The sequence below is a fragment of the Bos grunniens genome, chromosome 15 (assembly GCF_055505025.1).
Source record: "Bos grunniens cultivar Pamir isolate PY7600 chromosome 15, Bosgru_T2T1.0, whole genome shotgun sequence".
Lineage (NCBI taxonomy): Eukaryota > Metazoa > Chordata > Mammalia > Artiodactyla > Bovidae > Bos > Bos grunniens.
This window is the reverse complement of record NC_141179.1, coordinates 64,134,811-64,149,550: the sequence shown is the minus strand read 5'-3', so window position 1 is coordinate 64,149,550 and position 14,740 is coordinate 64,134,811. Positions and strand designations below refer to the sequence as shown.

Here is a 14,740-nt window from a genome sequence, read left to right as displayed (position 1 = left end):
CCAAACTGTACTAGTGGCCATGTACTCTGCCATGACTGTCATCTAACGGTCATGAATTTGAAGGAAAAAAACCCCAACACTGATTTCACTTAAGAATAATCCTTGAAGAAGCAGTAAAAATTTAATTGTATTAAGTCTTTACTCTTGAGTAAATGTCTTAAAACTCTGTGTGATGAAATGAGAGGTATACATAAAGCACCTCTGCTATGATGTATGACAGTCATCTCCAGGAAGAGCACCCATTCAATTGTTTGATCAACCAGCCACCTTCTCCACGGGAATACCATTTTTACTTAAAAAATAACAGATACCCTACCCCTGTTCAGTATTTGGCAGACATTTTCTTAAAGAAGTGAACCTGTCACTACAGGAAAACAGCTGACAGTATTTGCTGCCAATGATAAAAACTGAGGTTCTAAGTGAAAATTAGAATTTCGGAAAACTTATTTCCACCATTGTGAGCCTGACGACCATTTCAAGACTTCATTGATGAAATTAGTGGTAATATTAAAAATGTTATTTTTAATACTGCAAAAATTTATTATGTAAATGTAAAAACTAAAACCATAAGGCTCTTATGAAGAAAACGCAGGGATAAATTTTCATGACCTAGGATTTGGCAATGGATTACAAATATGACACTAAAAACAACAGCAATGAAAAAAAACAGATAAATTTGGCTTCATCAGAATTTTGAATTTTGTGCATCAAAGAACATTATCAAAAACTGAAATACAGGGCTCACCTCCACAGCACATATACTTAAAAAAAAAAGTAAAGTATCAACCTACAGAATGGGAGAAAATATTTTCAAATCTTGAAAAGATGTTCAACATCACTGGTCATTAGGAAAATACAAATCAAAACCACAATGAGATATCACTTTACACCTACTAAAATACCTATAATCATGACACAAAATATAACAAGGGTTGGTGAGGATGTGAAGAAAATGGAAACCTATGCGTTGTTAGTGGGAATGTAAAATAGTATAATCACTGTGGAAATCAGTTAGGCAGTTCCTCAAAAAGCTAAATATATAAAATATATGACTCAGCAATTCCACTCTTAGGTATACAAATAATTGGAAAACCAGGACACAAACTTAACAGATATTTGTATGCCAATGTTCACTGCAGCATTATTTACAACAGCCAAAATGTGGAAGTAACCCAAGTGTCTATCAATAGAATAAAAAGATAAGGGCATACAATGGATAAACTTATAATGGAATTGCATTCAGTCATAAAAACTAAAAAGTTCTAACATATGTTATATAACATGGACGAACTTTAAAAACATTATGCTAAGTGAAATAAGCCACTCTTATATGAGACGTGAAGAGGAGGCAAATTCATGGAGACAGAAAATAGATTAGAGATCATCAGCAGCTGGGGGAAAGGGAGAATGGGGAATTATTACCTAATGGTTACAATGTTTCTATTTAGAGTGATTAAGCAGTTTTGTAAATAGCTGTGAGGTTGCGCAACAGTTGTGAATATAATTAATGCTGCTGAATTGTACACTTAAAAATGGTTAAAAGTGGCAAGTTTTATATTATATATATTTTGCCACATTTTAAAATGTGGGGAAAAAATGAAAAAAAAAATATCAATGAGCTAACAAATATTTATTTTCACATGGCCAAAAAAATGTTATAAAGTTATTCATGGATGAAAGATACTTCAAAGAGTAAAACAGATTTTAACGTAACAAGCATGAAAAGTTGAAGAAACTACCACTTGTCAAGTTTACAAAATAAAATCCTTTGAGTATCAGAGAAAAATATCCATGATTATCTGAAAAAGTAATCAAAATACTCCTCTTTCCTAACTACATACCTAACGTGAGTCCAGGTCTTCTTCACATACTTTAACCAAAATAACATCTAATAAAAAACCTAATCTAATTAAACACAATTGTTTAAAAAACTTACATTAATATGTAACATGTATTAGTCACTTAATCGTGTCCGATGCTTTTCGACCCCATGGACTGTAGCCCGCCAGGCTCCTCTGTCCATGGAATTCTCCAGGTAGGAATACTGGAGTGTTAATGAAATACTGCCATTTCCTTCTCCAAAGGATGTTCCTGAGCCAGGAATCAAACCCAGGTCTCCTGCATTGCAGGCAGATTCTTTACCATCTGAGCTATAGGGAAGTCCCTTTTATGTAATAATGGGTTTATTTAAAATATTTTAAAACTGTTTTAACTCATACTTGGTGATATACATAGATACAAATCACACACACACACATACACACACAAAGTCTTTTGGAATCATCAATACATTTGAAGATTATAAAGAAGTCTTGAAACAAATAGTTTGAAAAACCACCAGCCTAAAAACTATGTTTATTATCGTATTTCCTTCTTTTTAAGAAGCACTAATAATGCTTGCTTACTAGTGACACCGAGTGGTAATTCAGATTATCAGTGAAAGAAAATTTTCAACTTGATTGTCATCTGAGGAAGCTGTATAAATAACAGTGCAAAGCAGAACTTAAACTTCTCTACTCTAAACAGTAAGCAGGAATGCTAACTGTGAAATTATATATAATGCCTTCCATGCATACTCAAAGCACTAAATTTCTTTACAAATTCTGATACTTTACAAACATTTCTAAATAACTTCATAGTAGCTTTTTAAAATAATACATTTAAAGCAAACTTCTGCTACAAAAGAATTTTTATTATAATTCTATTTCTATCCAAGTAATCTCTAAGATCAGCTCCCAGGCAATGATACTTGTAATGCCAGAAACCATCCTAGACATCAACCTCAACAGTACCCCCAAAACGCAATTCATCATTCAAGTTCTGCCAAGAATACATCTTGAATTTCTCAAAGGCTCTAGGAGTTGGTGATGGATAGGAAAGCCTGACATGCTGCAGTCCATGAGGCTGCAAAGAGTCAGACACGAATGAGTGACTGAACAGACAGATGATGTCTCATAATTAAAATTCAGATTTTACCATTTGTTTTTTTACTTAAATCCCTCCAAGGATTCCCCTCTGTTTACAGAATCCCAAGCTTTTTAGCTTTAGCATGGCATACACAGCCTTCCGTCATCCTTTCATGTTTTTCTGACTACTTTATTAGAATAAGGGGTCAGCGTATTTTTCTGTAAAGGGCCAGATGGTAAATATTTGGCACTTTAATGGTCATATGCTCTCTGTAAGAACTACTCAAATCGGTCACCGTAAGGGGAAACTAACTTATGAAAACATGTAAATAATTCCCAGTTTTCCAATAAAACTTTATTAAGCATAGGCTGCAGATCACATTTAGCCCACCAGTAGGAGCTTCCTGCCTCTGCCCTGGACTACTGAACTGCTGAAAATTTCTTGTAAATGCTACACAGTAAGTTTGATGGCTGATGGATTTTTCCTGGTACATTTCTGTTTTACAACTGTCTCAGGTTTAATTTATAATGAAGTTAATTTCAATATATGAAGAGCTTACATAAATGCTTATTGGTGTCTTCAACAGTTTCTAACGGTGTGCAAGGGTTCTAAGGTCAAAAAGTATGTTAGATAACTGCTACGTATTTCAATCTTTTCACTTTATAAAAGAGAAACTAAGGCACAGTTACTTAGCTTAGTCATGGGCAAATATATGCCTAAGCAGAACTTAATGAGGTAGCTAAATTACCTAATTAAGGAAAAATAAATACATTTTGCATTGTCAGCATCATTGCTCCTCTCCATTAATGCAGCAAATCTCAAATTATCAAGGTATTCATTTCATGAAGAACTCACCCTCATCATCACTACTACTAGAGTGGATCTCAGGAGATGAGTCAGATTGGGATGATGAAAATTCTTCTTTCCATTTCTTCCTTTTCTTTGGTGGTGGCTCAGCCTTTACTTTTAGCTGTTTAACTTTGGGTTTCATGGAAGGGGCTTTTGTTGTTGCAGTTTTTGGTGTTGGAGGATCAGAAGTTTTACTGCTGTTACTTGGCTTAGCCTGAACAGTTCTGCAATGTTACAAACAGACTTCATTAACACACTGAAATCTTGTCTAATTCAAATAAATTAATGAGGGACTTCCCTGGTGGTCCAATGGTTAGACCTTTGCACCTCCACTGCAGGGGGTGCAGGTTCAAACCCTAGTTGGAGAACTAAAATCCCACAGGACACACAACTTGGCTAAATAAAGTAAATAATTAAATAAAAATTTAGAATAAAATTTTTTATATAAATAATTTAATTAAAAATAAACAGAAAATCGAGAAACATTGGTGAAAAAAAATTTAATCACCTCACCAATACCTCCAAAATAAAGTCTAAGCCCTACACAAGGCCAATGGTGACTGCTCCAAAATTCTCTTGAAATACACCCTTTAACACTGACATTCAACATATTCAGTTAGTAAGGGACTATATTAATTCAACCCCTATTATTTCTCTCTCTCCCTCCATTCCTTTCCCTTTATGAATTCATTTTTCCTGACTATGAGGCTGTATTGCAGACGACCAATGGACTTCTAGTCACATCTAGCTTGGAACATCAGAACTCTCACAGGCTCTGGTGGTGCCAGGTTTTGATACGGATTCTCAGGTGCACCTGTGCCAGAGTCCCCGAAGTAAGATTTGCTGTGCCCTGGTTTTGGAGATTTGAAGGAGAGGATAAATTCCATCATAGAGATAAAGTGGCTGTGTCCAATAAGCTGGAATCTTCATTAACTAGATCTTCTGAGCACTAGATTGAGAATATCATTAAAGAGAATATGGCTGGGTCATCACTTCCAAATTATGGTTTTCCAAATTCATGCTCCAGACAAGCCAGAGTCACATTAACATATGATGACAATTCTAATGTAGTTGTAATGTACAGGCCTTAAACAGTTTTTTCTCATTTTAAATTTGACATTTTGTTATTTTCATTTTACTTTTAGGTTAAAAAAAGGGAGCTAAGCAAGGTTATCTTTTTTTCGATTTTTTTTTTTTTGCTGTACCATGTGCAGGATCTTAGTTACCTGACCAGAGAGAGATCAAATCTGCAATCCTTGCAGTGGAAGCATGGAATCTTAACCTCTAGATCATCAGAGAAGTCCCTAGAAATGCTATATTAATCTAGGTCATAAAGAGATGGATTCAAATCTTTAGACTGTAAATCTGATTATTTTCCACTATACTAGGGTGACACCAAAAGGACTCAGGGAAGAAAAAGGTATCCACCCCACCATGGTAGCCACAGGCTTTATAATTCCTGTCTCATTACTTCAAAAGGAATCACTTATGACATTAAGCAATGATTTTCAGACTTGTATATAATGGAAAAAAATAGTCTCTTTAATTGATGTAATTCTTTGTATATCACCAATAACAAGTTTTCCAATAATTATTACAAACATATTACATAAAATAATAAATACCTGATAGTTTGTGAAGGCTTATTTCTTGGCTTTTTGGAACACACTCTGACATACTCCTTTTTGTTAGTGTTTTCAATGAACTTCACATATATCCTTTTGTATTTACTCTTTGCATCTCCAAAATATCCAAGGTACTAAGGAAAGAAGCACTTTGAATTACTTAATTGTACATTCTGTACATAAAATATTCCCTTGTTGTCATGACAGACTGTCATAAAGTCATCCTTCAAAATGCAGCTCAGGCCAGGCTAATTGCACCCTCGATACAAACGATCCCAGCCTCATTCTGAACTGCAAGCCTATACATAGATGCAGTCTTCTTTGGCTAATCGCCAAAGGCTTACTTTCTCAATGCTATTAAACAACTATTCATGTAAAAAGGAATAATTCTGTAAGTTTTCTTGGTAAATCAGGATATTTGACTGGCAGAATAATCAATTTAAGTGTTTCTAGGTCCATAAGAATTCTTCCCACACTAATGTTAATTCCTTTCCATTATTTAAAAAAAAAAGAGTTAAGCCATTTAAGTAGTTGGTATTTATATATTAATTTTATTTTAAAATCAGAGCATCATATACTCTATAGTTAAAATTTTATGCTACTTATTAATATATCATAGATGCTCAATATAAATACATTAAACAATACATTTAAATTTGTATCATTCTGTATTTTACCCAAGATCACTGTCAAAAAATAGGAAGCTTAACGTAAACAAGCATTTTACTTACACTATTTGTAGCAGCAAATTCTCTTTGCCCATCTCGAATTTCAGGAACAAACTTCTGTAATAAAGCTTTTTGTACTTTCCAAATAGCTGGGGGTTCTTTTCCTGTTTTTAAAGCCTCCTGTAAGAAGAATTAACGACATTTATAAAAACTAGCATTATATTCTAGATTTATAGACTCTGAGAGCTGAAAGGAATCTTAAAGAACTCCCTAGTTCAACCTTTTATCTTTTACCTAGCTGAACTTTCGCAGTAATTCTTATACGTCAGCTATTCAGTCTCTGCTTAAATTCTTCCAGAAACAGGGAGTACAAATATACAAAGTAGCCCACTACCATTTTCTATAGCTATTGGAAAGTTTCCCACTAATGATACATTGTTTCTGCAATTTTATTACATACAGTACATACATATTCAAAACCACCAGAAATAAATATGCTAATACTAACAACAGACAATTGCGAATGGAAGGAATATGGATAATTTAAATGTTATGTTCTTCATTGTATTTTTTAATGCCATTTCTCTCCACTGCAATTAAAAAATAAAATTAAAGCAGGCAAACATGGCTTATTCATGTTGATGTTTGGCAGAAACCAACACTATTCTGTAAAGCAATTATCCTTCTATTAAAAAATTTAATAAATTTAAAATTTAAAAAAAAACAAGCAAACAAAACCTCCAAAATAAGTGTTCTTAATACTGCTAAAATTTCTTACACGAGATTGTAATATTCTACAATTTGGAATTACAAAAAAATAGTCTAATGCTACTTTCACATTATATTCCTATTATTTTCTTTAAATTTTTAAATTACATAAATAACCATTTTCTCCAAACTTCATAATTCTTCACAACTTAAACTAGATGCAAGGACCCCCTAAACTATGACCTTTAGACCTGGGAACATTCACATTACCTTAAAAGTCTCTATGTCTTCTATCTTTACCACAAACTCATCACGCTCTCTGTACTGGCCTTCTCCTCCACTTTCTGGGTCTTCCTCATCTGTAAAACCTTCTATGGCAACAGTGTCCTGTCCTTTGGCAAACTGGTCTGAAGGAAGACTGTCAAGTTCGATGGACTTTGGGGGCTCTGAAGAGTTTATGTTTTCTGGGGTCTTTACTGCAGATGGAGTGGAGTACAGAGTTTCTTGCTTAACTGCACCCACAGCGGTGGAGGAAGGAGCGGCAGTACCAGGAGCAATGGCAGTTGTGCTAGCAGTCGCCACCTGTGTGGCTTCTGAAACTAGATCAAGCAAATGCAAATTAGCAATACAAAATATTAAACATTTATTTGCTTTGAGTAAAATCTGCACATTTTACAAAGAGACTATTATTTTTGCCATCAAACTGTTTGAAACAATGAAATTAAAGAATGCTTGTTAGACGCAGAGAACGGACTTGTGGACACAGCGGGGGAACGAGAGGCCGGGATGGACTGAGAAAGCAGCACTGACATACATACACACCATGTGTGACACAGGCGACCAGTGGGCCGCTGCCGTGTGGCACAGGAGCCAGCCTGGCACCCGGCCACAGCGGGGGAAGGAGAGAGCGGATGGGCTGAGAAAGCAGCACTGACATACATGCACCACCGTGTGTGACACAGACGAGCAGTGGGCCACTGCCGTGTGGCACAGGGAGCCCAGCCTGCACCGGGCCACAGCCTAGAGGCAGGACGTGGGAGGATGGAGGAAGGCTCAAGAGGAAGAGGATATATGAATATACATATACATACATATATATGTGTGTGTGTGTGTGTGTGTGTGTGTGTGTGACTGATTCAACAGTATGCAGAATGCTGTATGCAGAAACCAATACAACCCTGTATAGCAATTATCCACCAATTAAAAAATCAAAATAAAAAAAAGAGCATTTATTAACTTCTTAACATCTGGATGACAATTAGACAGAGAACCTCCATCAACCTAAACTTGCACCTAGTTCCTTTTAAGTAGCACAAAAATATTTCTAAAAGAACAGAGACAAAAAAGCGATGTAAGACAAGGGTCAGCCAAAGCTGTGAAGGCCTAGAAGAAGAAAAGCCAATGGAATGTGGGAAACAAAACAACACCCCTCAAATACTTTGAAAGAGCACTGAAAGCTAAATGAGAAGGATCATAAAGTAATATGGAAAACTGTATGCTAACAAATAACTGAGGTGAACGGGACAAATTCCTAGAAAGACACAAACTATCAAAAGAACTCAAGAAGAAAGAGAACATCTGAATAGACCAACAACAAAACAATAAAAGAAATTAAAAACATCCCACGAAGCTAAGCACAGGTCAAAATGGGTACAAAGGTGGGTTCTATCAACAGTTAAGAATTAATACCAATCCATCATAAACTCCAAGAGATAAGAGGAAATACTTCCCAACTCATTCAAGGCCAGTATTATTCCAATACTTAAACTAGACAAAAACATCATGAAAAAACTATAGACCACTATCCCTTATGAATACGAACACAAAAATCTCTAGCAAAATATGAACAAATATATTTCAACATACAAAAGAAGTATTTGGGCTTCCCAGGTGGCTCAATGGTAAAGAATCCGCCTGCCAAGCAGAAAATGTAGGAGACATGGGTTCAACCCCCGCATCAGCAAGATCCCTGGAGAAGGAAATGGCAACCCGCTCCAGTATACATCATGACCAAGTGAGTTTTATCACAGGAATGCATGCTTGGTTTAACAGCTAATCAGAGACTTCCCTGGTGGCCCAGTGTTAAGATACCAGGCTTCTACTGCAAGGGATACAGGTTTGATCCCTGGTCAGGAAACTAAGATCCCCCATACTGTGCAGCATGACCAAAATAAAAAAAAAATCAGCACAAAAATCCCTATGAAAATCCTAGCTGATTTTTTTTTTTTTTTTTTTGCAGAAACTAACAAACTACTCCTAAAATTCGTATGGAAAAGCAAGAGAGTCAGAACAGTCAAAATAATCCTGCAAACGAAGAATAAATTTGGAGGACTCACATTTCAGAAATTCCAAATCATACCACAGTAATTGAATTTCAAAACTTAATTGCTCCTTTAGTAATTAAGGCAGTGTGATAGTAGCAAAGGATAGACATGCAGATCAAAAGACTAGAATTAAACTCCAGAAGTAAACTCTATATTTACAGTGAACAAGGGTGCCAAAACCATTCCATGGGGGAAGCATGAAAAGGCCTTTTGACAAATGGTACTGGGACAACTGGATAGGAATAAAGAATAAAGCCGGATGTCTACCTCATACCATATACAAAAATTCACTGAAAGTAGATTATAGTCATAAATGTGAAAGCTAAAATTATAAACCTCTTAGCTTCATGACCTTACAAGTAACAAAAGAAAGAATAAGTTGGACTTGACCAAAATTGAAAACTTGTACTACAGCTGATGCCATCACAAAACTGGATAGATAACCTACAGAATGGGAAACACTGTTTACAAATCATACATCTGCCAGATATTAGTATCCAGAATATATAAAGAACTCTTAAATCTCAAAAAGAAAGACAAATAACCCAATTTAAAAAGTGAGTGAGACCTGTTTATCCAAAGATATATAAATTGTCAATAAGCACACGAAAGGCCACCCAACACTGTAAGTCAGTTGCATTAGATCAATGCAACTTCAGCAGATAACTGCAGTCTCGCAGTCTAACCTACTAGGATGGCTCTAAAAATACAGAAAACACATACTAGCAGACATGGAGAGAAACTAGAACCCTTGTACCTTGATGGAGGGAATGTAAAATGGTATAGCCACCTCGGAAAACAGTTTGGCCCCTTCTCAAAATGTTAAGGGTGGCACACAGGACTCTACAGTTGTGGCAAGCAGGCTTAGGTTCTCCAAGGCACGTAGGATTTGGTTCCCCAACCAGGGATAGAACCCCTGTCCCCTGCGTTTAAAGGAAACTGTGGTTTCTTTACCACTGGACCACCCGGTAAGTCCCCTGTTCTAATATATTTTTATGTTACTGTAACTATGTATCATGCTTTCTTCTTCAAAAATGTAATCCAATATATCCAAAGTATTATTTCAACACATAGTCATGTTGAGGGAAGCCCATCAAAAATGTACATAAATGGAAAAAAAAAATTTTTATGCCTTGTGACCAGAAGGTTCTCTATATTAAACACTTCTAACATTATAATGCTTGTACAGTAGATTCAAAGTAATGTTTTTCCAGTGTAATATATAAAACAAATGTAAACGTAAAAAGAATGCATCTTTTGAGTGGATGTGGGATTTAAAAATTATTAGTTTATGAATTCATGGGTGAATATTACATATTGACATGGGTTTCATAACCAATTTTATTTTTATCCTCCATTTTATTGATATAAAAACTGGGAAACACTGTTGTTATAAATAATAGATAAATTAAGGAATAAAGGAGATTTTACTATACCAATGTCACTGAATTTTAAAAATATACTGTTTCTAAGTTACATGGCAAAACAAATCACATAGCTATCTAACAAAAACAGAGATACTGCCACCAGCAGACTCTCAGAAAAGGAAACTGTAATGGACATGCTTTAGTCATAAGCAAAGTCATCCCAAAGAGAAGACACGAGGTGCAGGAAAGAACGGAGGGCAATAAGGTACACGTGTGTGTGCTTAGTCGCTCAGTCATGTCCCACTGTGTGACCCCATGGACTGCAGCCTGCCAGACTCCTCTGTCCATGGGGACTCTCCAGGCAAGAATACTGCAGTAGGTTGCCAAGCTCTCCTCCAGGAGATCTTCCCGACCTGGGGATTGAACCCAGGTCTCCTGCATTGCAGGCAGATTCTTTACCAGCTGAGCTACCAGGGTAAATGTATAAATAAAACTAAATAATCATTGACTATTTTAAAAACTATTTCTTACTGAGTATTAATTAGAAAACAGGATAGAATTAAAATACACAGGGGAATTCCCTGGCACTCCAGTGGTTAGGACTCCTCTCTTCTACTGCTATGGGCCTGAATTCAATACCTGGTCGAGATAACAAGCTGTGTCATGGCCAAAATGGAAAAAACAACAACAACAACATTAAAATACATGGTTATCTACCAATAAAAAGAGTGGGGCAAAGTGAGAGCATAAAATGGAGTTTTAGTGCTCAGAGTCTTTATGCTGTTCAGGAGAAAAATAAGATACTAACAGATTTCGAGGAGGTGAAAATGCATACTGTAATCCCTATTATAATCAGGAAAAGAACAGAAATATTTCATCACAGTCATCAGGGGGTAAGAATGAAGACTGACCATGTGTTGTTGATTATTGAAACTGAATGATGCATAAACATGTTTAATTATATCAGTCTTTATAACTTTGTGTTTGAAATTTCCATAATAAAAAAGTTAGGAAAATATTTTATAGAAAGAATAGCTTCCAAATTAGTGAAAGGAAAAACTTATCAATACTATATAATGTCCTTTATGAGAAGTTTTAAAATGAGCCAAAGAAAATACAGACACGTGTGGTAAAATTAGAAAAGCATGGAAGTGATTACCATCCAAGTCAGACAGTGTTTAGTTCTATAGATTATGACCTGGATCTACTTTAATACTCTATTTTTGAACTTTCTTACTTTCCAATGAGTAGCATTTAACACAGTAAACTTTCTTCTTTGCCTCACTCACTTTTGGCACATTCCACTGGTTTCAAAATATAATGCCCCACTGTTCTAAGAGGTTTGTCATTTCAGTTTTAATTTCCTTTTAAACCTATGAGTTATTCAGAAGTTATCAGAAGTTATTTAGAACTTTTAGGAAGAAAAACCTACTTTTTAATCTTTTTGTCCTTTTTTTCTTTCCACTTTTCTTTTGTGAAATTACTGCATTGTGGTTACGGAATATGTCTTAATATCTACATTTTCAAATTTATGAAACTTTTGTGTGTGTTTTCCTTATATGTACTGTATTTTCATACACGAGTTATGAGGGGCTTCCCTGGCAGCTCAAGTGGTAAAGAATCTGCCTGCGATGAAGGAGACCCGGGTTCAGTCCCTGGGTCCAGCAGAACCCCTGGAGAAGGAAATGGCAACCCACTCCAGGATTCTTGCCTGGAGAATCCCAAGGACAGAAGAGCCTGGGGGGCTTTGGTCCATGGGGCTGCAGAGTCGGACATGACTGAGTGACTTGAGCATGCACACTCACACACACGTAAGTTATATCTCTGAAGAAAAAATGTTCTGAAAGAACAGAGATATAGAAAATACACTAAAAATGCTAACAATAAGATTACTATAGCAATATTAAAAACAGAAATGGGAAATGTGAAAAAGATTTTATTATGATAAAAGGAAATATAACTGTAGTAAAATTTTATGCACCCAATTATATGGGTTTAAAACATCAAGGGAACAGTATTAGAAAAGCAATAAAACATAGTTGGATATTTTAACACACCTTTTTCAGGAATCAACAGATCAAGCAATCTAAAAACAAATAAGTATAGGGAGGATTTAAAAAAAAAATTTTATTAAAAAGTTCAAACATACATAAAATTAGAGAATACAAACCCTCATATACCATAACCCAACTGTAACAATCATAAACATTTTGATATACTTCTTTTATTTTTCTGTCACCCCTATTATACCTGCTGGGATAGTTTAAGGCAAATTCCAGATCTATCATTTATTATACCTGCAACATATATATACATTTTTCTTAAATAACCTAATGTCATTTATTATATTAAACAAAAAATAAAGATATAAAGGCTTTGAACAATATTACCAATAAAATCTATTAGCACTTGATACTCAGGGGACATTTATAAAAATTGACATTTAGCAAGCTACTAACAAAATTTCTATAAATTTCAAAAGGTAGGCATTACCTAAGCCATATTCCTTTGACCACAATAGAACAGGGCCATGAATTAATAATAAAGGACTATCAGCAGGGCTATAAATTATTAATAGTAATAAAGGAATAAAAACAACAAAAACTCCAAAAACCTACTAGGAAACAGGTAAAAATCCACTATTCTTAATAATTATTGGGTTAAAAAGGAAATCAAAACTAAAATGACCAACTGTTTAGAAAGGAGAGTGAGAAACATAACAAAGAAGCCAGAGGAATAAAGCCACAGTGTGGTGGCGGGCTGGGGGAACTTACAACTTCAATTCCATTCATTAGAAAGCAACAAAAAAATACACTGGCCAATGAGAGATTATTCAACCCAGGGAATAGGAGGAAAAAGAACTGATAAAAGCAGAAATTAAGAAAAAGTGAGTAAAAAGTGATAGGAGCAAAAAAAAAAAAAAAAAAGTACTCTGGTTCTTTAAAAAGAACCATTAAATAGGCAATTGTTCCACAGATTGATAAGGAAAAAGACTCAAATAATAATCAAAACAAGAAAGAGAACATAAACTGCAGAACAGAGGAGACTGAAAACTTTTGAGGAAACACTATGTACAATTTTATAACAACAAATTTTAAAATCTAAATTAGAGAAATCATTTTACTAGAAAATAAATAAATAAACTGACCCAGATAGATCAAACTATCAGGAAAAAACTGTTAAGTCCCAGATGTATTCTTAGAAAGTTCCACCAAATCCCAGTTATATATAGCAAACTTTTTCAAATTTAAACAAATATAAAAGCTTTCCTAATTTAATTTATAAGGTTAGCAAATTCCTGAAAACAAAAGTGAACCAAAACACTATACACTAATCCCATTTATGAATCTAGGTGTAAAGATCCCAAACAAAATACTAGCAACTTAAATCCTACAATGGACTAAAGTGATTCACCATGACCAAGCAGAGTTCATGGCAGAAATTTTAAAAAGGAAGTTCAGCATTAGGAAATCAAGTAACAGATTAATGTGGGAAAAAAGAAGGCAGATTTTTCAGAAGAAACTCAAAAAAGCATCTGACAAAATTTAATGCTTACTGTTAACGGGAAAAAAAAATAACTTTAAGAACTTCAAAAGAGAAGGACATTTTCTTAAAGAGTACAGTACATTAGAAACTGACAAATAATTTCCAACACTATGTATTTTACTAAATATCAAGGAGAAGGCTGGGATGCTTGCCATCATTAAACAACAGAGGCCTGAGCCAATAAGATAAATTACCCCCACAGAAAGAGAAAAATAAACTACCATTATTTTTAGAAGATACAATTATCTATTTAAAAATGCAAGAGAATCAGGTGGAAAAACTGTCAAAATAAAAATTCAACAAAAAGGCCAAGACTTCTCAGGATAAGAAAAGAATCCCTGGTGCAGGAAGATTCCACATGCCATGGGGCAACTAAGCCCCTGGACCACAATTACTGAGTCCCTGCTCTAGAGCCCGCGAGCCACAACTACTGAAGCCCATGTGCCTAGAGCCCATGCTTTGCAGGGAGAAGCCACCACGCTGAGAAGACCACGTACCACAATTAAGAGCAGCCCCAGCTCACTGCAACTAGAGAGAGCCATGCGCAGCAACAAAGATGCAGTAAAACCAAAAATATAATAAATAGATAAAATAAATTTAAACAAAAATACCAAACGCATTGAAGACATGAAAATCAACCAATGCCATACATTATCAGTAACTAATGAGAGAACAGTATCATGAAAATTGTATTTAAAATACTAAAAAAATACTATTAAGACTATAATATAGATTATCTATGTGGA

The 14,740-nt window shown here is 35.0% G+C and overlaps 1 protein-coding gene across 4 annotated transcripts in view; it reads right to left on the bottom strand.

Moving 5' to 3' along the window:
- Positions 1-14,740, bottom strand: part of QSER1 (glutamine and serine rich 1) — an 80,211-nt gene that overhangs the window by 16,423 nt on the left and 49,048 nt on the right. For 3 of the 4 annotated variants that reach the window (XM_086341045.1, XM_086341048.1, XM_086341049.1), the window contains 4 exons: positions 7,028-7,356; positions 6,113-6,229; positions 5,382-5,515; positions 3,763-3,980 (listed from right to left, as the gene is read on the bottom strand). In XM_086341045.1, coding sequence (XP_086197171.1) covers positions 3,763-3,980; positions 5,382-5,515; positions 6,113-6,229; positions 7,028-7,356 — 798 coding nt within the window. Of the gene's footprint in view, positions 1-3,762; positions 3,981-5,381; positions 5,516-6,112; positions 6,230-7,027; positions 7,357-12,505; positions 12,535-14,740 lie in introns of those variants that run through there. The other variant, XR_015142230.1, reaches the window with a different exon arrangement.